The 23,342-nt window shown below is 40.2% G+C and overlaps 1 protein-coding gene across 15 annotated transcripts in view; it reads right to left on the reverse strand.

Annotated features, from left to right (window-relative positions):
* LOC127431711 (protein AF-10-like) overlaps positions 1-23,342 on the reverse strand; it is a 69,878-nt gene that overhangs the window by 27,930 nt on the left and 18,606 nt on the right. For 12 of the 15 annotated variants that reach the window (XM_051682229.1, XM_051682228.1, XM_051682232.1 and 9 more), the window contains 6 exons: positions 22,465-22,568; positions 21,932-22,025; positions 18,833-18,922; positions 15,150-15,245; positions 14,541-14,844; positions 6,065-6,706 (listed from right to left, as the gene is read on the reverse strand). In XM_051682229.1, the coding sequence (XP_051538189.1) occupies positions 6,065-6,706; positions 14,541-14,844; positions 15,150-15,245; positions 18,833-18,922; positions 21,932-22,025; positions 22,465-22,568 (1,330 nt within the window). The remainder of the gene's footprint in view (positions 1-6,064; positions 6,707-14,540; positions 14,845-15,149; positions 15,246-18,832; positions 18,923-21,931; positions 22,026-22,464; positions 22,569-23,342) is intronic. The other 3 variants (XM_051682231.1, XM_051682238.1, XM_051682243.1) reach the window with 2 other exon arrangements.

Consider the following 23,342-nt stretch of genomic DNA (forward strand, 5'->3'; position numbering starts at 1 on the left):
TACCAGTAGTAGATCTGGCACAGCAACCAGGGAATCTGAAACAAATCAATGCAGGGTATAACCTGTGATCTAGTGGTAAAAGCAAAATATTAATAGTTGTAAAGGGCAACCTCTGTCCTCCAATATACCTTCACTGGTTATCCATCTATCTCACTTGTCTCTGTCTTAGTCTCTGCCCCTAAGATGAACTTTGTGGACTTTGAATGGTCTGTCTGACCAGGCCTTCATCACAGCAGACATCGAGAAAGAGCACAAAGCATTTCTGAGTCCTCTCAACATGCACTCTGCACCAGCCTCCCGGTGACCCAGAAAACAGTTCTCAGAATCTGATGACTCACTATATCTTCAGTAAAAATTAGGGCTTTAAGGCAGGGCTGGGATGCTCTGGAGGAGTACATCCCATTCATATTTATGTGCCGGTTCATGACATGCTTGCTGTTTGCTGCTGCTGTTGTTTTATTGATTTTTTTCCCTCTTCTCTCTCCATCCCCAGCTACCATCTCAAATAAACCCAGCTAATGGCCAAAGCTGACCCTTGCAAGAATGAAAGAGGCCCCCTTGGCACACAAAGGAATGAATGGCTTGCAGCAGTCCACATTCAGTGGTGAAACAAAGAAACATTGTTAGGCGGAGAGGTACCACGTGAACTGTGTACAGTACCAAGCTCCAAACTCCACATAGGACGCATCCAACAGAGAAAGCAAACCAGATTATTAAATATTAGACCTCAGTATGTCCAAGGTCTGTGTCATGGTTTTCTATTTTAATTTGACATCTTACCTTTGGGAGATTCCTGAATACCAATTGCTTACTCAACACATTAATGATTAAATTAATCTTTAAATAATCATGTTAATCTGGTTAATAATTAACATTTAAAAAAAGGTGAACCAACAGAGCATTTGATTACAGGCTACAAGACATAAGCAGCCAAAGAAAGCAAGGACAAAGATCCTGTTATCTGGTAATAATCGAACAGGCCAATCGATCAGGATTTAACATCTCTCCTCCTGAAACCCCCCTTATCAACTCAGGGGAGAGAGGGGAAATTTCAAATTAGATTAGCCAGCATTTCAAGTCAAACCCCGGTCTCTTCTCTCAGCAGAAAATCCATGCGAGTTCAGAAGGAGGTTAATGACAAGGCTCAGGACCTGATAAGGATCCTCTGCACTTTCCCTACAGACTGCTCTAGACGAAAAGAAAGGAGGGACTGATTCATAGTATTGTTGCAGGCCTGTAGAACAGATTTAGGCCTTTGACGTGGCAGATGTTTTTAATTTAAATGTGGTATCGTGAGCAGTGATCAATGTCTTGAAGTGTTTTGAGTTGGGCTGCTAGCTTTAAGATATGCTAACTGTTCTATCACATGCAAACATGCTTTGGCAGAGTCAGCTTGATGTTTCAAATGCGTGCTGACTGAAAGCGAGGATAAGTTACAGTGCATGGCTGTAGTTAATGCAGCAAATGCATGCATTGCTTACGAGTGTTTAAATTAATGGACAGGATGGCTGCATAGTTTCATCACTGTGTAATAAATCCAGCCTTGGGATTGTGCAAGTGTATATTGTAACTGTATAATGTACACTGTGCTTGTCTGTCTTGCCCAGCTTTTTCCCTCTTCTCATTTCAGACAAATGCTGTTTTACTAACCAGAATCTTTCCCCACCCTCTCCAAATGGCACCCCATAAAGTTCTAAACCAGGCTGGGGCCGAAATAGATGTTTGCATTTAATAATAGCCCTCACTGCTCCCCCTGATAAACCCATCATCCATCAAAAAAAAAAAAAAAAAAGGGCTGGGAGCCATTCAGGGAGGGTGAGACAGATAGATGAGGCAGAGCACTCCGTTCTAGCCCTGCATTAGCTGTGGCTAAATATTTACAGTCCAGCCAAAGGCCAGGACCAGGTGAGGGCAGGGAGTGGTGGGACACCAAGCCCCAAACAAGCACAAAAAGGCCAGATGGCCTTGAGAGAGGGGACAGAGAGATAGTGTGAAAGAGAAAACACACTAGGGAGTGACAGAGAGCAAACACACACACTGGCGTTTCTTAGTTCTAATCAAAAAGGAAACTCCAAAACAGTCAAATGGTTGCCAAGCAACAGGGCAGTGCCACGGATCAGGCCCTTAAAGCTAGCCTGCGTATGTGGAGCACTTATGTCAATGGAGAGTTTTATAAGGTAAGAGAGTGCCTGCAAATGAGTGAGAAAGAACGAAGTGACCTACACACGAGTTTGTGTGCAAGAGACATAATCAGCAATGAGCGCACAGGTTTAGTTGCCCTGGCTCCAGCTCAGTGACCGGGAACACCAGTAGAGGTCAGGGCATTTCTACACACTATCTTAAGGTGCTAGTGAAGTTAGCTCACTCCAAATCCAGAGTGACAGGGAGAAACAAATACAATTTTAACTAACTGCCTGTTATGGCCTTCTTCCCTCCTCCAGCTACCTTGGGCTCAAAAGGTTAATGTGCATCTCTATGGAAATTCAGCGGGCCACTCTGAGCTCTCAATCAGGTAGGAATGAGGAAGCACTTTAGAGAGCACCTCCATACACTTTCAGCCTAATAAGCTTCATAAAAGACCAAAACAACATCACGCTGAGAATTTATTCTTTTTTTTATAATAAATAGAAATGGGATACTGAAAAAACCCTCCATCAGTAATTTCTGTTTCTTTCTGATTTACGAATTGGGACATTTGGCTAATCTTGAGTGTTTCCACTGATTGTTAGAGGAAAAATAAAATCTCAGATCTACCAAAACATACTAGACATTTTTGTTTTGTGTGTTTTGTATTTATGTGCGAGTGTCAATTATAAAGAATGTGTGTGTGTGAATTAGAAAAAAGTGAGATACTGTAGAAAGAGCGAGCAAAGATTGGGAGCATACCAGTGCTTATAAGAGAGTGAAATGGTAAGAAATACAGAGTAAATTTTACAGACCTTAGTCAAGGTGAACACCAAATTGAATTTGATACAAACAATAATGAGGCTGAGGGAGAAGTTCTTCAGTACAAATTTCCAGTAAGCATGGGCTGGGGAATTAGACAAGACCAATATTAAAAGCATTTAATTTCTTTCATAATGTGACATACTTCAGAGTGAAACAGGATATCTGACCCAAAAAATAAATAAATAAATAAATTATTCTCTCAAATATCCTGACAAATATCAATACACTCACTGAACACTTTATAAGGAACACATGTACACCTACTTTTTCACTTGATTCTCTAATCAGCCAATCGTGTGGCAGCAGTGAAATGCATAAAATCACGCAGATACGGGTCAGGAGCTCAGGTTAAAATGTGATCTCAGTGATTTCAACTGTGGCATAATTGTTGGTGCCAGACAGGCTGGTTTGAGTATTTCTGTGACTGCTGATATCCTGGGATTTTCATGCAAATCAGTCCCTAGAGTAAACTAAGAATAGTGCCACATTCTGTGAATGGCAGTTCTGCGGACAGAAACGCCTTGTTGATTAGAAAGGTTAACGGAGAATAGCCAGACTGGTTCCAGCTGACAGAAAGGCTACGGTAACTCAGATAACCCCTCTGTACAAGAGCAGAATAGCATCTCAGAATGCACAACATGGCGAACCTTGAGGTGGATGGGCAACAACAGCTTTAGACCATGTCGGGCACTTTATTAAGACCACAGTGTTCCAAATAAAGTGCATAGTGTTCCTTATAAAGTGAGTGTATGTGTGTGTATATACAGTTGAATTCAGATGTTTACATACACTTAGGTTGAAGTCATTAAAACTCGTTTTTTAACCACTCCAGTTTTGGCAAGTCGTTTATGACATCTACTTTGTGCATGACACGAGTAATTTTTCCAACAATTGTTTACAGACAGATTGTTTCACTTTTAATTGACTATATCACAATTCCATTGGGTCAGAAGTTTACATACACTAAGTTAACTCTGCCTTTAAGCAGCTTGATAAATGCATTCCATAAAATAATGTCAAGCCTTCAGATAATTAGCCAATTAGCTTCTGATAGGAGGTGTACCTGTGGATGTATTTTAAGGCCTACCTTCAAACTCAGTGCCTCTTTGCTTGACATCATGGGAAAAACAAAAGAAATCAGCCAAGACCCCAGAAAAAAGTAACTGTGGACCTCCACAAGTCTGGTTCATCCTTGGGAGCAATTTCCAAATGCCCGAAGGTACCACCTTCATCTGTACAAACAATAGTACGCAAGTATAAACACCATGTGATCATGCAGCCATCATACCTCTCAGGAAAGAGACGCATTCTGTCTCCTAGAGATGAATGTAGTTTGGTGTGAAAAGTGCAAATGAATCCCAGAGCAACAGCAAAGGACCTTGTGAAGATGCTGGAGGAAACAGGTAGACAAGTATCTATATCCACAGTAAACGAGTCCTTTAATCGACATAACCTGAAAGGCTGCTCAGCAAGGAAGAAGCCAAAACTCAGAAACCACCATAAAAAAGCCAGGCTACAGTTTGCAAGTGCACATGGGGACAAAGATTTTACTTTTGGAGAAATGCCCTCTGGTCTGATTAAATAAAAATGGAACTTTTTGGTCATAATGACCATCGTTATGTTTGGGGGAAAAAGGGAGAGGCTTGCAAGCCGAAGAACACCATCCCAACCGTGAAGCATGGGGGTGGCAGCATCATGTTGTGGGGGTGCTTTGCTGTAGGAGGGATTGGTGCTCTTCACAAAATAGATGGCATTATGCGGAAGGAAAATTATGTGGATATATTGAAGCAACATCAAGACATCAGCCATGAAGAAAGCTCAGTCACAAATGGGTCTTCCAAATGACCCCAAGCATACCTCCAAAGTTGTGGCAAAATGGCTTAAAGACAACAAAGTCAAGGTATCGGAGTGGCCATCACAAAGCCCTGACCTCAATCTGTTAGAAAATTTGTGGGCAGAACTGAAAAAATGTGTGAGAGCAAGGAGGCCTACAGACCTGACTCAGTTACACCAGTTCTGTCTGGAGGAATGGGCCAAAATTCCAGCTGAATTAACTATAGTTAGACACATTTTTACAGGTATAAATCTCTGATACAAGTTTACGTGCCATAAAATCAGTGGACATGCTGTAATTAAAAGTTTGCAAAATCTTCTAGCGTTTTCCAGTGGACTTTTTTAAAGTGTGAAAATAAAAAATACAAAATAATGGATAATGCATTTTTTTTTTTTAACAGTCAACTAATAAATTGCAGAAAGTAGGTTGGGGCTTGATTTTATCCATTGGAAATTGATTGGATTATAAAAAGTGGTCTCTGTATGACAAGTGGTTGAAGGTTGGAGGGGAGGGGCTGAAAAATAAGTCGACTTGGTGACATCTGGCAAAAAGGGAAGTCATTTCAGAGACAGCAAGATGATATATTTCGATGAATGTTTAGAAACATTTGTTTCCAGGGGCCTGGGTAGCTCAGTGGTAAAAGAGGCTGGCTATCACCCCTGGAGTTCGCTAGTTCGAATCCCAGGTCGTGCTGAGTGACTCCAGCCAGGTCTCCTAAGCAACTAAATTGGCCCGGTTGCTAGGGAGGGTAGAGTCACATGGGATAACCTCCTCGTGGTTGCTATAATGTGGTTTGTTCTCGGTGGGGCGCGTGGTGAGTTGAGCGTGGATGCCGCGGTGGATGGCGTGAAGCCTCCACACGCGCTATGTCTCCGTGGCAACGCGCTCAAGCCACGTGATAAGATGCGCGGGTTGGCGGTCTCAGACGCAGAGGCAGCTGGGATTCGTCCTCCGCCACCCGGATTGAGGCGAATCACTATGCAACCACGAGGACTTTGGGAAAGCTTACTGGGAATTTGGCCCTCCAAATTGGGTGAAAAAGGGGAAAAATCCAAAAAAAAAAAAAAAAAACACACCACCATTTGTTTCCTATAGAATAAGGTGCATCAATAAATTGTTCACAATACATCTATACATTTCATGTCATGTTGACTTAAAGACAGTAAACTATATTTGGACACTATATCCCTCACAGCCTCTCTCATTCCTGACCAATTAAATATGGCTTCCACTCTGACTAAGGTCTATTGTTGATTGTAGAGCATATCTCTCTCTGCTCACCTGGTCCAGCAGGTGGGGAGCTGACAGTCATATTCTGTAAGCTTCCATTCCTGAGGAGAGATGGGGACTTTTGAATCCCCAGACTGGTGCTAATAGCTCCGACACCTCCAGTACTGCTGACGGTGCTCGCACGGCAGGCTATAGTGCTCATGGAGGATGGTGAGGGGGAGGTGGAGGAGGGCAGTGTGGCTCCGTTGTCTCCCGCCTCTGTGGTCTTACTGTCCTGGGAGCTGAAGCACGGTCCATACCGATTCCTCCAGTTTCCTCGCTTTTTTTTCTTTACTCCATCTTCACCAGTAGAGGAAGATGATGTTGCGGAGGAAGAGGATGAGGAGGGCTGGGGGCGTTTGTAGCTGGCCGAGGCCAGGCTGCAAAGCTTTCCGGACGAGTGACAGTTTTCGTAATGCTTAATGGAGCTGGAGCTTTGTGGGAGAGACATCATGCTGAAGGTGTTGAGAGCCACCATGCCCTCAGAGGCTCCACCCTCTGCACCACCCTTCATGTGGCAGCGGCCAAAGGAAGGAGGTGTGTACGAGTCACCAGCCCTCAGACTGGACTCAGAGAAGCTGAGGAAATCGGAGGTGGGCTGGACTACAGATCCACTAGTGGCAGATTTACTGCTGCTGCTACCTAATAAAAGACCTGAAACGAGAGAGAGAGAGAGATAAAGATGAAGTGTGCCCAGTAGTATCACAATAATGTTAAGAGAGACAGATAGCACAATAGGGAGGTGGTAAGTGGTCATAAAACCTAAAGACTGTTTTCAAGGCACACTTACACAGCTGGAGCACCGAATTGGACAATAGCTAAGATTCAACAGCTATGTATCATTTTTATTGAACCTAAAGAGCCAGACATGCAGTCATTTAATGCAAACAAATGATCAAGTCTGTAAAGGTTTGTTCAGCAACTTTTGCCATATTGTATGTACACCAATTTCAAGTATATCCATAGCGGTTGGGTACCTCTTCGAGTGTACAAATTTATGATTTAGTCAAAATGTAAACCAAAAATCCTCTCTTAATTTTGGAATATGTAAGAATGAAACTCTGGAAAAAGAAACAGGCCAATGAAGACCTCTGAACGTGGGGGTTAAGTTATTTTTATTTTTTTTTATTTTACTTGACCTGATATCAGGCAATGCAATGCATCTCTTCCATCTCACACTTCTAGCTGGGCCTGTCGGATTTGCAGGCAGCCAAAAAAATCAGCTATGTAGGCAGGCAAGAAGGGTGACCCAGATCTAGGTGTTCATGCAGGCCCTCCCCTCAAGCAAGGACTCGTCCTTTAACCAGAGTAACAGCTCCTACATGCATGTTTTTATAGCCATGGCAAAGTGGCTGAGGATTTGCTTTCCAATTTTATTGTGCGTTTATGTCTTGAACCTTGCACCGACACACTACGTTTAAAATTCAAATGAGACATGAGAGGTATCGGTAATAATTACTTAAAATAGGTGCTTTCACACTGGCAGTTTAGTTCGAAACAGAGCACGGTTCGCATGAAAAATTGGTAATGAAAAAGCTGTCATGCGGATCAGGGAGCGCACCATGGTACTGAACCCGAGACTACCTGTAGGAGGTGGTCTGAGTTCGGTTGCAATGGAACTGTAGCGCGATTCGCGTGAATGTGAAAGCAACTCGGACTCGGGTGCGCACTCGTTCAGGATGTAAAGTAACCTGTGCATGCATTTTAGCTGATGACAACATCTATCTATCTATCTATCCACCTTATAAATACTATATATAAATACTATTATAGGTTATAAATATAGGGTATAATAGATGACAGTGGCTATAACTTCACCTTGGACACGAGCGTAAGCATGCAGTGTAAACAAAGATGCAAATTAATTCCTTGCAATCAGCTGTCTCCTCAAAAAACGCTGTTTGCGAGCAGCAGCAAGCCGCCTTCCCCTGGACATCTGATGAGTTACGCCATGAGACGCACATATACGCAGTTGTCATTCACTTTACTGTGCATAATGGCACCAAAATAACAAAAAAACAAAAAGTATAATGAGTCGCGTTGTGTTCTCCATGTGTGTTTGTGATGACGTAAGATGAATGCAAATTGAATCAAGTGAGTGCGAAACCAGACCAACGCTGCGGGGGGCACCGGGAACAATTGCACTCGGAATCGGACCGCAGCAAACGTGCCCAGTGTGAAAGCCCCCTTAAAATCTGGTTGTTTCCACACTCAAAAAAGCTGCAAAATATTTTCTAACGTTTTTCTATAGAAGAAAGAAAATTCGGAGTTTGGAATGACATGAAGGTGAGTAAATGACAGAATTTTCATTTTTGGGAGAACTAATTCCTGTACATGTCTCAAAGATAAAACAATGTAGCAAAAATGGGTGCCCTGGCTAAAAATGAACTAGTTGGGTTTTTTGTTGTTTCCAACACACTTCCAGGAAGTTTCTGCTATATCATATCAATAAGTCACAAGTTTAAAATGGCTCAAGAGCCGATACTAGGGTACTGCTATCCGTTTACTGCCATGTCTCCCTAAAAACAAGCCAAAACCCTAACTGGAAAGAGAGCTTAGTTTAAGCAAGTGACTTGAAAAGTATGTCCAATGTATAATGTGCAGAAGGTCCAACTTCAAAGATTCCTACTTTTTATCCACCTTTGTTACATTAACAACAAGACAACTCACATATACATAATTGAAAAAAAAAAAATGTATGATTAACTTTTTTTTTTTTTTATTATTAAAACACAGAAAAACAAAACATAAATACACAAAATCAACTTTTAACACCCACTACTCACCTCTCCCAAAGCAACTGCCGCTTTAGGGGGGTGTGTGCTACTCCCAAAAACAGTACAGATCATGTGGCGCATTTGTAAATACCTATAAAACTGAGAATCCCAAAATGATGACCCAAATTCTCAAAAGATCTCAACACTCCACTCTCATACAGGATGCCGAGTGTAGTAACAATCCACTCTGACCAACAAAAAGGGGACTTGTTGACACATAATTTGGGGTTCAGCCATATGCCTGAGGCAATTTTTAAATAAATGTCCGAATTAAACACTTTGGCCACTCTTGTCCAAATCATGTGCAAATGTGAAATAACGGGGTGTGACTTAACTTCTCCGGTTAGTTTGATAGAAAGGCTTTGCAATGGTGAAATAGGGGCTTCTTGTTCAATAGAAAACCAAGGAGGGGCTCTTTCAGGTGGAAGAGACCAATGAGCCAAAAGCCTGAGACCGAACACAATCTTGGGTAGGCCTAGCCCACCTTTGTCAATCGGCCTATGTAATTTGTTGAAATGTAGTCTGGGACATTTACCATGCTATCAAATTGCTTGAAATAAGAGGACATCCATAGGGAGTGACTGTAGCAGGTAGTTGAATTTTGGAATACAGTTCATTTTAATAACATTAACCTTCCCAATCATTGATAAATGTAATGAACCTGTCCACATCGCTCGAAAACCTTTTTATTAAAGGGTCAAAATTAACTAAGTAAATCAGACAAATTTGCTGGGAATAAAATACCCAAATACTTAATGCCCTGTTTGGGCCACTGGTAGGCGCCCGGCTGGAAGGGCGTTACTGGACGGTACGCTGTCAGAGTCAAAGCTTCGGATTTAGACCAATTGAATTTGTATCCTGAGAACTTGGAAAAGGAATTAATAATTCTGTGGAGGCAAGGCAAAGATCTAGTAGGGTCAGAGACGAACAATAAAATATAATGTGTGTAAAGCAGAAGCTTATGCGCCACACCTCCCGCCACCACCCCTGAAAAATCATCCTCCTTTCTTATCGCGGCTGCTAATGGTTCCAGGGCAAGACAAAACAACAATGGGGAAAGAGGGCAACCCTGCCGAGTGCCCCTATCCAGAGTAAAATAATCTGAAATTAATACATTTGTTTGTATCGCTGCTACAGGGTGTCTATAAAGTAACTTAATCCACCCAATGAAAGTATTCCCAAACCTTAAAAAGTATTTCCAAAATCTTAAAAAGATAATCCCATTCTACCATATCAAATGCTTTTTCGGCGTCAAGTGAGATGGCAGCAACCGGAGACTGATCATTCGCTACTGACCACATGATATTGATGAAAAGTCTAATGTTATCAGAAGAGATAAGGCCCTGAATAAACCCCACCTGATCTATATGTATAAGAGATGTCATAATTGGTTAGCCAAAATGTCTGACAACATTTTTACATCTAGCTGGATCAGGGAGATTGGATGGTAACTTTTACACTCGCTTGGATCTTTGTCCTTTTTAAGAACCAGACTGATCCGGGCTTGTGTCATGGCTGGGGGAAGCTTTCCATTCTTTAATGATTCTGTATAAACTTCTAACAAAAGTGGAGCCAGTTCTGTAGCATAAGATCTAAAAAAATTCTGCGGCAAAGCCATCTGGCCCCAGAGCCTTGCCAGTAGGCAGGGCCTTAATTACCTCGTCAAGCTCCTCCAAGCTCATCTCAGAATCAAGATAATTTTTTTGCTCAGTCATCAATTTAGGGAGTTCTAATGGTTCTACAAAGTTTCTAATATCTTCATCAGTAGACGAAGACGTGGAACTATAAAGATCAAGATAGAATTCTTTAAAAGCATTATTAATATCACTGGCCGAGGTAAATACTTCACCATCAGATTTCACTGAGGGAATAGTAGAAAAAGACTCTCTCTGTCTTATATATCTAGCCAAAAGTTTTCCTGCTTTGTCTGCCAACTCAAAGTATGACTGTCTTGCCCTGAATAACCAAAACTCCACCTTCCTGTATGAAAATAGTATTATATCTGTATTTCAATCGGGTCAATTCTCTGAGGCCATCAGATGACATTCCTCGCTTCAGCTCTGCCTTGGCACTATTAATATTTCCTTCCAACTCCACGAGTTCTCGTGCTTTGGATTTTTTGAGGAATGAGGCATACTGTATGATCCGACCCCTAAGAACCACCTTAAGTGCCTCCCAAGCCACACCCACAGAGGATACTGAGGACCAGTTGGTCTCCATATAGACACTGATTTCAGTCTTTAACATTTGTTGGAAATCAGGATTTTGCAAAAGGGATACATTAAAGCGGCAACTATATGATTTCTTTTTCTCCATATATGACAACACCTCTAAACTCACCAGGGCGTGATCTGAGACTAAGATGTTTCCAATTGAGAAATCCACAACAGATGAAATGAGGGACTTATATATATCTATATATATACACTGTATATATAATTTAAAAAAAATCTATTCTAGAATAAATCTTATGGACTGATGAAAAGAATGTATAGTCCCTACCAGATGGGTTCAAATGTCTCCAAATATCTGTAAGACCAAGATTTTTACACATCCTGTGAAGTGTCAATGTTGCTCTAGGGGTCTTACACACTTTTGCTTCACTATGATCAAGGACTGAGTCCATCAATAGATTAAAGTCTCCTCCCAATATTATATCAAGAGGGGTGCCAACAGCTTGCAAAATCCCTTAAAGATCTATAAAAAAGCCCTGATCATCAGCATTAGGTGCGTAAATATTAGCCAAAACCAACCTTTGCCCCTGAATTTCAGCTAAAACAATAATGACTCTTCCTAATTTATCATTAATCTGTTTGAGAAATTTGAATTGTAGATGTTTATTTATCAACGGAATGACTCCCCTGCTCTTACTTGAGCCAGCACTAAAGAAAACATGTCCACCCCATATCTTACCTACTTTTTCAGCTTATTGCGGGGAAAGATGAGTTTCTTGAAGAAACACTATATCATATTTCTTACGTTTAAGAAAAGAAATAACCTTCCTTCTTTTTATGGGGTGCCCCAACCCATTCACATTCCATGTGGAGAGAGACAATTCACTCATATTAACATTTGACATTTTGATATAATAGAAAAAATAAATTGTCAAAAACAAGATTATACAGACCACATTAGTGCAACAATCAAACCCTGAAACCCCCCCCCCCAACCAAACAAACAAAGAAAAATGTGCACATTAACCTCGTGCACGACAGTGCCAACCGGTGTCAATCCCTCTAAACTCAAAAGGTCCATGTACACCTACGAAAGCCTCCGCAACAACTTTGCAATCGGATTGCAAATTTTGTGAGGCAAAATTACATAACAGAAAATACTTTGTAAAACAAACCCCAGCCAGCAGGCAGAATAAACACAAAGAACGTATAGATTCATTCACAGAACTGTCTCAAAGGTGTGTTTCTCCACAAAACAAATTATAGCCGATATAAAGCTGTTCGGTTTCCTCGGACAGACAAACAAGTGTTCAGTGAGCCGGCTGTTTGAGCAGCAGATGACATAATCATTCCAATGTCATGCAAGAATACTCCACAAAACAAACTCCAGCCAACAGGAGGCATAAGTAACGAACAGATTCATCCACAACTGTCCCGAAGCAGTGTTATTCCACAAAACAAACTCCAGCCGCTAGGCGGAACCAGCACAAAATGAAACAAATCAGGCGTCCCGGTTCCTCGGATGGTCAAGAGTCAAATTCACTCAGAGGCCGCATGAAAAAAAAACACCATGACTTACTCAGTCCGTCAACTCTATAAAACACATCCTTTGTGTGGGCATGTAGATATTTTGCGGCCATCCCCAGCATCCACTCTCAATCTGGCTGGGAGCCCCGTGCAAAAGCAATCCTCCGTCAATGCAAAAGTTTCTTGAAGGAGAAGTGTTATTCCACAAAACAAACTTCAGCCGCTAGGCGGTACCAACATAAACAGAAATAAAAATGGCACCCAGCTTCCTCAGACAATTGAGTGCATGTTCAGCGAGTCAATCCACTCACATAAGAAACACCAAATGGCTTACTCATTCCAATGTATTTATGAAGGACAGTGCTTGTTTGAGACACGTAAATACTTTGCGGCCATCCTTCGTATCTATTCTCAGTTTGGCCGGAAACATCAGTGCAAAAGCGATCTTCCGTTGATGCAAGAGTTTTTATACTCCTTGAATCGATCGCGTTTCTCTCGTCAAATTCGCAAAATCAAGGAACAAGAAAATATTGTGATTCTTCCAAGAAAGCTTTCCTTTGCTCCTCTCCTCACGTAACATGAGATCTTTTTCGGATTATCTAAAAAATGTGGCCAGAATTGATCGGGGCCTGTTTCCCTCAGCCGATCTGCGAGCTAGCTCGATTTACAGCTTATGGCCTGTTATGTCCAGCAGACTCGGGAAGAGCTCGTCTAGGAATTTCATCATATCTCTGCCTTCTTCATGCTCAGGAATTCCACCAATCTGTACATTATACCTTCAGCTTCTATTTTCGAGATTTTCCAATTTTTCCTAAATGTTTCCCACTTCTATTTTGGTCACAAGCAGATTAGCATATAATTCCCTTTCTGATGACTCCAGATAATTGATCCATTTCTCAACATCTGCCACTCTTGTAACCAACTCAGAGAATTTTGTTTCCATCACCGTAATCGATCGACATATTACAGCGAGATCTTCCAAGACAGCAACAACCTTCGTCAGCATCACAAACATGTTGGACAGTTGATGCTGGATTTCTTCTCCCGCCGCGCCATCCAAATCGAGTCCCCGGTCTGCAGGCCTGTCAGAGGTTTCAGCTTGAGCACGTAAGTGTCTTTTAATGTCTCCAGAGCCCGAGGATTTTGACTTCTTCTGAACTAGGTGTATCGAATCTCACTGGATTCTAACATGAAAATAATTTAAAAATTAGCAAAGTGCACAGAGCTCGTCGCTCACACGTCTGCTCCTCGCATGGCGTCACGTGACCTCACATATACATAATATTAAATATTATCACAGCTCTTATGGTCAAACACAAAACGTTCAATTTAATAAAACATTTCTCATTTGCTTCTCATGACTGGGTCAGAGTTAAGTGTTGTCAAAACAGGTCTGGTGATATGACATACTTCGAGCCTGCAGATTACAGCCCACAGTTAATGTCCAACATCTTTTGATCTCTTTTCACTCCGCTAAGTAAACACTGCTTTGTTTCTTCTTTGGGGGGGTTCCTCAAAGTTTTCATGTAACTCCAGCATAGAAACCCCCACCGCACTTTGACACATTAATGATTAGTCTGAATTTTCCAGACGTGACCTCTGCTTCAATCCCTCCATCACAGCTTGATAGCAGAAGGGTAGGGAACATGCTTCTGCTCTGACTCCCAAGCCTCCCTCACACAACCACACACAAATACTCTCACACACATGCACAGGAGATGCCACTCACAGCACAGCCAGCTCAGAAAGACTCGCCGCTCCACATTACAGCATCAGCGGCAGCCAGCCAGACGACAGCCTTATCACACACACACCATGCTTACTGCTTCTGGCTTCCATCCAGCCCTGTCACAACACACTCACTCTTATGTCACACACAGGAAGTCGACATGAGACTCCTATCTCGCCGTTTGTTTCAACTTAGAAACATGAAGAGTACAGAGTGTGTTTACCAATTCAGTTCATTGACGATATAGTGCAAAGTGAAGTTGCCGTATTTAAGAGCCCTACCTTGCTGAAACGGACTGGATGAGGAGGGGGCCGTGGATGAAGTCGCCGTGGTAACCACAGGGCCATGGGGTTTGCCCATTGTGGACTTGCGGCCCCTTGACCCAGAGCTTGAGCTGGTGCTGTGACTGCTGGACTTCTTGATCTTGCCCTCAGAGCTCTTGCCATCCGAGGAGCCGCCATCCTTGGAACTGGAACTGGAGTGAGACGGAACTTCCTGGAAGTTAGCATTGGTGAAGCGGCCTCCGCTGTCATCCAGCCGCTTCTGAGAGGAGGAGACACTTCCTCCACTGCTGCTGTTGTAGCTCTGTGGAACGGTGGAAAATGCAAACTTGGGATTAAAAGGCTTGGAGTGCACTTGAGTTATAATTTACTACAGTGTAACATTCATAAGAGGCTGCTGAGAAATCTTGGAGAACTTCCAAAGAATTTTCAAGTGTGACTGACATCTTCCCTCCCTCCCTGTCCTTGCAGGCTTACATTGAGCGATAAAACTATTTCCTGTATCATTAATGACTCAAACATGCTTTATAAATGACATGAAGCCAAAACAAGCGTTAATGATATTGAATTAATCTCTAGAGGGTCTAACAAAGTTTAATGAGGACTCACCTTCTCGGAGGTCACCATCAGTGCTGGTACCAGTGAGGGTGAGATTTCCAAAGGCTTTTTGTGCTTTGGTTTATGCCGATCTCTCTCTTTATGTTTCTGTGATGAAACAATAAAAAATAAAGAGTTAAAAAAAGAGGGTATAGTAAAAGGTCTTGACTGCGCCAGTACAGCTTGAGAAGGACTTAGCCTACGCTGCCATTTCTGGAACACGTCAAGCCTTTTCATGCATTCAAGCCCGACGAAGGATGGCCACTTGTGCTCCATATGAACATCTTCCAATAAAGACTCAAAAGAAAGTGTTTTCCTCTGCATGTGAAAGGCTTCACATTGCAGGCCAGACCATAGCTTACCGCAGCTTAATTTACACCCTGATGTAGTGCGGCACTCCACACAGCTCTATCTGCGCCCGAGAAACGGAAGCGTGAACAAATTTACACCTCGTACGCCAATCGAACACCTCCAACCTCTACGTTTCTGTTCTTAAGGACGGGGCTGTAAAAATATGCACTAATCCTGACCCAGTCTCTCCCCCCCTTTCTGTCATCTTCTAGTCTTTGTCTCTGTTAGAATTGACAATTATTTAAACATGATAACGGTTTACGCTACTTTCCTGTGCAAGAAGCAGTGACAATTCCAGAAGCCCTCTGGCTCAACTCAGGCCCAAGTTTTTCAATGAAAATTAAAATAAGCTACTACTTCCTCTCTTCCATTTACCATTTTCACTGCACATACAATTTTAAATGCCATTTTCTTTGAATAGGAAATTCATATGTACTTGAAATGAAGGTTTTGAATAAGCACCCTGGGAATTTTGTACATAAAAGCATGGACAGGACTGTATTTGTATTGAATACTTAATGTATTGGTTTTCATCTGCATCCTACACATCTAGACAAAGTGACTTTTTCCTATTACATTTAAAAATGTTTACATCATACAGATCATAAAATAAATCACATTTAAATCCAGCAAAACGTCACACAATTTTTTATCTAAAGCTACAAGATCTAACATAAAATATAACAGTATTTACAACATTTCCAAAGATTGCAAAGCCAGATACACCTTTGATCCCCAAGGAAACTGACAATTTTAAAAGGAAGCAAAGTGAAAAATCTCAGTCTTAATTAATGTTGTGCCTAAAGGTGTTGACAAGGCAAGCGATGTTGTGAGAAAAATCATGTCATTACTTGGCTTTGTTTCTCATTTAAAAACACACATGAATTAACAAATGAAAAAGTAGGCTCTGTAATTCATCTTAATTCCAGCAATTTATTGAAATTACAGTCTGGATATTTAAACACTTTATGGCAAAAAAGCAGGTATTATCTTAAACAATTATATTTATTTGTTTAATGAATATTCTGACATGAACACCTTGCAAGAGTTTGATATAAGATGAAAGCTAGCTTAATTATCCAAAGATGAATAGCTAAGGCAGAACTGACTGCAAAAGAAAGAGCGAAAAAAGCCAAAGCATTTATCATAATTCATCAATGCCTTCAGCAGCTCAGTGAATGTAGCATTTCTCTTTCAGGACGAAACAAAGGCTTCAGGTTAAATATTAAAATTCAACTACGAAATAGACCAAATATAGTAACTAAAAAAAAAAAATTTAAAAAAAGTTACAAATACAAGAGGAAAAAACAAGACAAATTGCCCAGAAAACAAAGCAAAATGCCCAAATTTATTTTAAGATGTGAGGCAGGAGGAAGAGATATTGAAAACATTGTAGTCCCACATGCCACTCTCGATGGACGTCTCAGAGCACATCTAAACTAGCTGCAAATTGAGAGGCTTTTAGCCTCTATTGTTGTTTGGCACTGGGGTTTGGAATTAGCTAGGTATACATCTGAGCCCCCAACCTTTGACCTGGGAATGTGGAGTAGGGGGGATGGGCCCCCTTTGCTAATGAAAATGAGGCGTTGCAGCCATGGCGGAGCACAGAGCACTTCACAACAAGATCTTCAAGAATATGGCTCCAACCTGAATTATTGTTCATGTCAACCCCTCTCAATGAAGAATAAGTTAAAGTTAAATTTCAGAATAATTCTGGCAGAAACTGCTTTAAATGGCATCTCAAATGTAATCTTTTGTTGACCTAGATTACACAGGTTGCACAGCCTGTATTTGAGTGGCTAAACAGAGCACCATCCAGTCCATTTTGGTATGCATAATCAATGCAAACTCATTCAAACAAATACAAATAATTAGTGAATTTGTGTCAAATAACCAACAGCCTCAATGTCTGACCTCCACTCCCTGCTGTAAGTGCTGATCTGATGATTGTCAGCATCCATATTTGTAACTTTCAATGCATGTTCCATCAAATGCATTAGTGGAATACAACTCCTTAATTGTAAACCAAGTACTTTCTTCACATTATTCGTCAAATTATATAGAATGATCGAAACAATGAATGGAAATGTTTCAAGATTGAATGATGATTGATGTAATACCAAAGCAATTAAAAAATGAGTAGAAAAATTGCACTCTTTTACATTTTATAATTAAATTGTGACTAAAATATGCAGTCACTCTCAAAAAGGCAAAAAAATATATAAATAAATCTGCAAAATTCTCACATTCTCAGCAGCATTTAAAGTAATATAGGATTGTGACAAAATTTCTAGGGATAAACTTTAACGAGATGCCTAGAAAAAAATATTAGATTTATTTAAATATGATCAAAGTTAGAAAAACAAATTTTTAACCAAGTATTTAAGACTTTTTTTTTTTTTAAATACAGACTATAAAAAAAGGACAAAACAAATACTAAATGTCCTTTCTACAAACTAAATAAAAAAAATAATAAAAAGGAAACATTTTAATAAAAAACAAATCAACACTGAAAGCCATTTTAATGATCGATGTGAACAGGACAAATCAGGCAATGATCACTGATTAAGATGGCTGCTTAAAATATGTGGTCTTGTGGGAGCTGCTAGGGACAGGCAGAAAATTATCAATGACGATGGATAGATGTGATGCGCTCCTCAACACATTTCACACCATGAGGTCTGGCACTAGTGCTGGATTAGTATTTTATCTACCACCATCATTACAGTAAGTTAGTAGAGAAAGATACAGACAGAGACACATTCAAAGTAAAGTTTTGATTCGATTTTTACATGCACTGCGGATCATCTACTGCTGTTGCGTACGCATTTATTGATACGAGGCTATGTTACATAGCCTAAGCTTAATTGAATTAGATGGGAAAGTAAGCAGGGCTAATAATGCTACAGGTTTCATTTTGTATGGCTGCGTATTGCAAATCTCATAGAAAATTAGTGGAACAAATGACTACACTACCTATCAATACTGATTTAACATACTCAGTGGAACTAATGGCCATGACGAATGCTTTTCTATGAATACAGCACTCTTTATGTTGATAATTTGTGGCAGCACCAAAATACTAATTACTTTGAGTGATAAAAGGCACTCTTCTCCCTCCCGTTGCTCTAAAAGCTTTGTGGGATGTGAAAAGTGTGCTTGTGGGGGGCGGCAGCTCAAGGTGACAGAGGCTCATGTAATTTAAACAAAACTAATCACAGCGGTGCATATTTCTGACAAACAAGAGTTTGGATTTTATGCGTTTACCTCATAGTCTGAAGCTGTGAGGAGGGGGCATCAATCGCACATGGCAGGAAGTGAGGTAGATCTAGAGGCTGCCTTACCTTCTTTTCCTTGTCATGGTGCTTATCCAAAGAGTGAGTGGAAGAATCACTTAAGCTTTGAGCCCTACTACCACGGCCTTTGCTCCTTCTCTAAAAGGTGAAAGAGGAACTTCGAGTTACCATTTAAAGTCTGTCCAATTACCTTTTTTCCCCAACTACTCACTTCTCTCTCTTTTTGTAACAAAGAAAATAGCCCTTACTGAGACAAAGGAAACAAATAGAAGACAATTACGGAAAAAAGAAGAGACATATTGTCATGACAACCAATCATGATTTTTTTATATTTTGAGATACTACACTATCAAATGCAACTTGCATGAATTGAACAAGTCAACTTAAGGGAAAGTATCTCTGAAAAGGCAAAAGTTTACCCTTAATTTGCTAGCTATATTTATTTGTTTTTCTCAATGAAACCACTGCATATCAACAAGATTCTCTTTGTACTGACAGCAACTGCTAATTTTACAGGCCTATTTACTGAAAAATTTACCTTGATGCTAGGGCTGGGCAATGTGGCTACAAAAATAATATCTCGATAGTTTCATTCTATTGATGATATTCGGTATATTTCTTTATAATTATGTTTATGCACTGAAATGGCTCAAAAGTTTTTGGTTTGTTTTTTTTTTTAAATCAGAGGGATCTTTATTTCATCCAAACAGCCATTGTAGCCATGTAGATTTAATATTTTTAAAAGGCACTGAATGAAAATCCATTTAAACATTTGCATGTTTCCTACAGTTTTTCCACTAAATGATCACAAGGGAGAATGAAAATGTAATAATTTTCAATGATATGCACTTTTATATTAATATTTTATACACAATAATACACAGTAGCTTAATAAAAAGCATTCTTTACCTTCTGTGCAAAAATCACTTCCCTTTTTTTTTTTCGGAACCCAGCTGTATATTGCATAATACTAATTGTCACTGTAGGAATCAAATCAACTTTTGTATTATAATACAATACTGAATACACAGATCAGCGTGTCAGCCGACTATTCTAAAGCATGCACACAGACCATGTTTATTTGTATTTAATCGCAGACTTTTGCAGTTTAATAATCAAATATGACCATATCAACATTGAGATTATTTTGACTGTGCAGCCCTGAAGGAACGTGAAATAAGTCTGCTGATGCACTCTTTATTAAACTTATTGGCCAAATAAAAAGCACACTAAAATCATTGCGATATTCACGATATTGCTTAAATTGACAGTATATCGTCAGCAAAATCATGATTATATAGTGAATATTCTAAACATCGCCCAACCCTACATGATACATGAACTTGACATTCAATGGTTATTTCTCGCAACCCACAATTTAAAATGGTAATTTTCTCCAATTTTAGAGCATTTATTTACAAAAAAAAAAAATAATAATATATATATATATATATATATATATATATATATATATATATATATATATATATATTATTTTTTTTTTTTAAGTCAATGGTCTCAAAAGCTGCTGTTGTTAACAACTGCCACTTAAAAAAAAAAATAATAAAAAAAAAAAGGCCACACTAAATGGTCTTTGTTTACCAGCAGCCCACTAAAACAAAGGCCTACATGGAAAAGTCAGAGGTTAGTAGCCAGCTATTGAACTATCAGTTTAAAAGACTGTGCTGCTGCTGTTAATCCATTAACATGGCAACATGGAGACATGGTACATCCAACAGAAATATCTAGCCTTTTTATACAATAGTGATAAAAACACAATGGATGACAACAAACAAATCAGACAACAGATTGTCACTTTAATCTGACAAAAATGACTAAATTTCTTAACCAAAACCAAGAAACTTGTCTAAAATATGAATACATAAAAATCTAAAAAGGAAGCCAAAAAGCAATTAAAAAACATTTGGAATACTCAGACTTTGGACTATCTGCCAGCAAATCAAAAAGGTTATTAGTGCTTAAATAAAATAAAATGATGCACACATAATAAAATCACTATCTCTCCATCCTCACTCATTACAATCCCCTACAAGAACATCACAAAGCACTGGCTCCGCCTCTAGCCCATCACTCAGTAGACCTGTAGAGGACTAGCGGTTTGTGAGAAGCCTTTGTTGGGTTGGAGACACACACACACACACACAGTACAAATCTGAGAAGCAGCAGGGGGCATCGGCTCCAAAGCTCAGTGTAGCTCTAGGGTTTTAGTGAGTAAACCCCCTCACCACACACACGCACGCACATAAACACCCGAGCCCACGCGCACACGAAGGACCGCGCAAAGCTGGACGGAAAACCACAGGCCGTTATGCTGTCACTGAGAGCTGCCACTGGGCTGTCCCCGTTTCTATCTGAAACCCTAGCCCTCTTTTTCTGAGAGGGGTATTAAAACAGAGTGGAGGAGGAAATGCAGGAAAGGGGGGGTGATGGGAAGGAGAGCCACAGACAAAGGTCCAGTGAGTTGCTGTTGATTGTCAGCGAGATTAAGGGGTTAAAGGGTTTGAGGGAGATCGAGGTGGGGGTGGAGGGGGGGTGGGGATTACACCACAGCTCAGCTTTCAGCAGCTGTAATTGGACCAGGAGTGGTAGACATTCAAGAAATGAGAGCTATTCCAGATGAGGGAGTGTCTTTCAAAAGCATGGTGCATTCACATGCTATTCTGGATGGGCAATAACAACTTAAATGATGATGACATAGTCACTATGTGCTCAACATGATTTGCGTATAGCCGAAACATAAAACTCAGGAAAACAGATGGTAGCTTGAGTGCTCTAAAATGAATGAGATCCATTATGTAAACCTATATGTAGCACTGCTGAAAGAAACGCAAAACATGACCATCACAAATACAAATTAACTAGTAAAACACATGTAATTTATGGGCAAAATCATATCTACTTGCATCTGTACAGCCTAATGTTTTTGAAAAACACAGGCGTTATGTCCATTTCAGGTTCACTGCTGGTTTTCCTCCTCAGCCTGGACAAGAATGAGCCCAAACTCACAATCCAATCTCTTTACATTTAAATGACAATTTTTGTGATGAACAGCATAAATTCGGTGGGAGCACCAGCAGCTGTGTCTTATGCCAGGATATGTTATAGTAGATAAAAAATGGATCTTACCAGTTTGCTGTAATGGTACTTGCAGTATCCACAGTATTTCACATTATCAGCATCTGAACCCTGTTCTTCACACAGCAACCCAGCAAGCTGAGCGCTATATTCAGAAAAAAAAAAAAGAGCAGTTTTAACAAAACTGTACACAATGGCAATAACATAAAGTGATAGTTATGCGAAAATATTTATTATATATTTTTTACCCAGTTAAAGAGATTTCATTTGATTACGGGGCATAAATTGTGGGATATAACATTGTCATTCCAAATATTTTCACATTTGGAATAATTAAGGAAATAAGCATGCCTAAAAGTTAGTGTATACTTTGCTTTTTCCTTGTGTCATTCCATCTCGCGCACAGTCGTGCACCTTAACTAACTAAAAGGCTTTTTGACCACAAGCCCATACAGATGCGTTCCGTATGGGCTCGTGGTTCCCTAACAGCTCTGTGATACTCTTCAAGCAGTCAATGCATTCGGTGTGATCAGCCCCTAAGAGGATGTTTAGCAAAATGATAAGATCAGGATTCTTTGACTCACCATGTGACATGAAATGCCTGTCGGCAGCCATGTTTGTTGCATGTCATGCAGGCTCCACTCGCAGCTTTACTCTCTCGGCCTTGTTCCTCACAGATGTAGCACGTCTACAAGGAAAAAAAGGCACCAAAGTGATTCCTCACACACAGAAATCTCCAGCTCTTGAAAGCCGTTATTATGGTATATAATGCACTGCTGCATGACCCACAGCTTGTTTAGCATGAAGGCTCTACCGATTTAACAAGTCTCTCAGAAACCGCTCTTCCCAGCACCTCGATTATTAGACAAGTGATAACCATGCCATTTTAAATTGGCTCACAGTGAAGACTCAATTACCAACAGAGCTGAATCTATTTTATCCCAGACATTAAATCTACTATTTCAAGCATGAGATTAAACTGAGCTCCTTAGTCCTGCACATCATAAGACACAGTATTGAATCCAAACCATATAACACTTATTGTATTTTAGTTTTCTACTGCATTGAAGTGCATCTACAGAAAACATAACGTAATTATGTTTTCCAATTAAATATGAAAGTAGTGTCTTAATAGCATATCTGATTAGTTCTCAAGCTAACATTGTTTTACTTATCCTCATGGTTGAGTAAAACAGTTAAGCCAATGTCTAAACATTTGGACTTTTCGAATTCTTCTCAAGTTGCAGTGACATCACTAATGTCACTTTTTAATCAGCAGTAGGGTTGCTCCGATACCAAACTTTTGGCTTCGGTACGATACCAGCCCTGGTACCACAGTGTCAATACTAACTCGATACTAAGGCAACAAATTAAAAAGCCTCAGATTTTTGATGAAATTACACAGAAAATTACTTGTCTAAAAGAACTGCATAAAGTCTTATAGGCACAAATTATTGTTTAA

The sequence above is a fragment of the Myxocyprinus asiaticus genome, chromosome 41, assembly GCF_019703515.2.
Source record: "Myxocyprinus asiaticus isolate MX2 ecotype Aquarium Trade chromosome 41, UBuf_Myxa_2, whole genome shotgun sequence".
Taxonomy (NCBI): Eukaryota; Metazoa; Chordata; class Actinopteri; order Cypriniformes; family Catostomidae; genus Myxocyprinus; species Myxocyprinus asiaticus.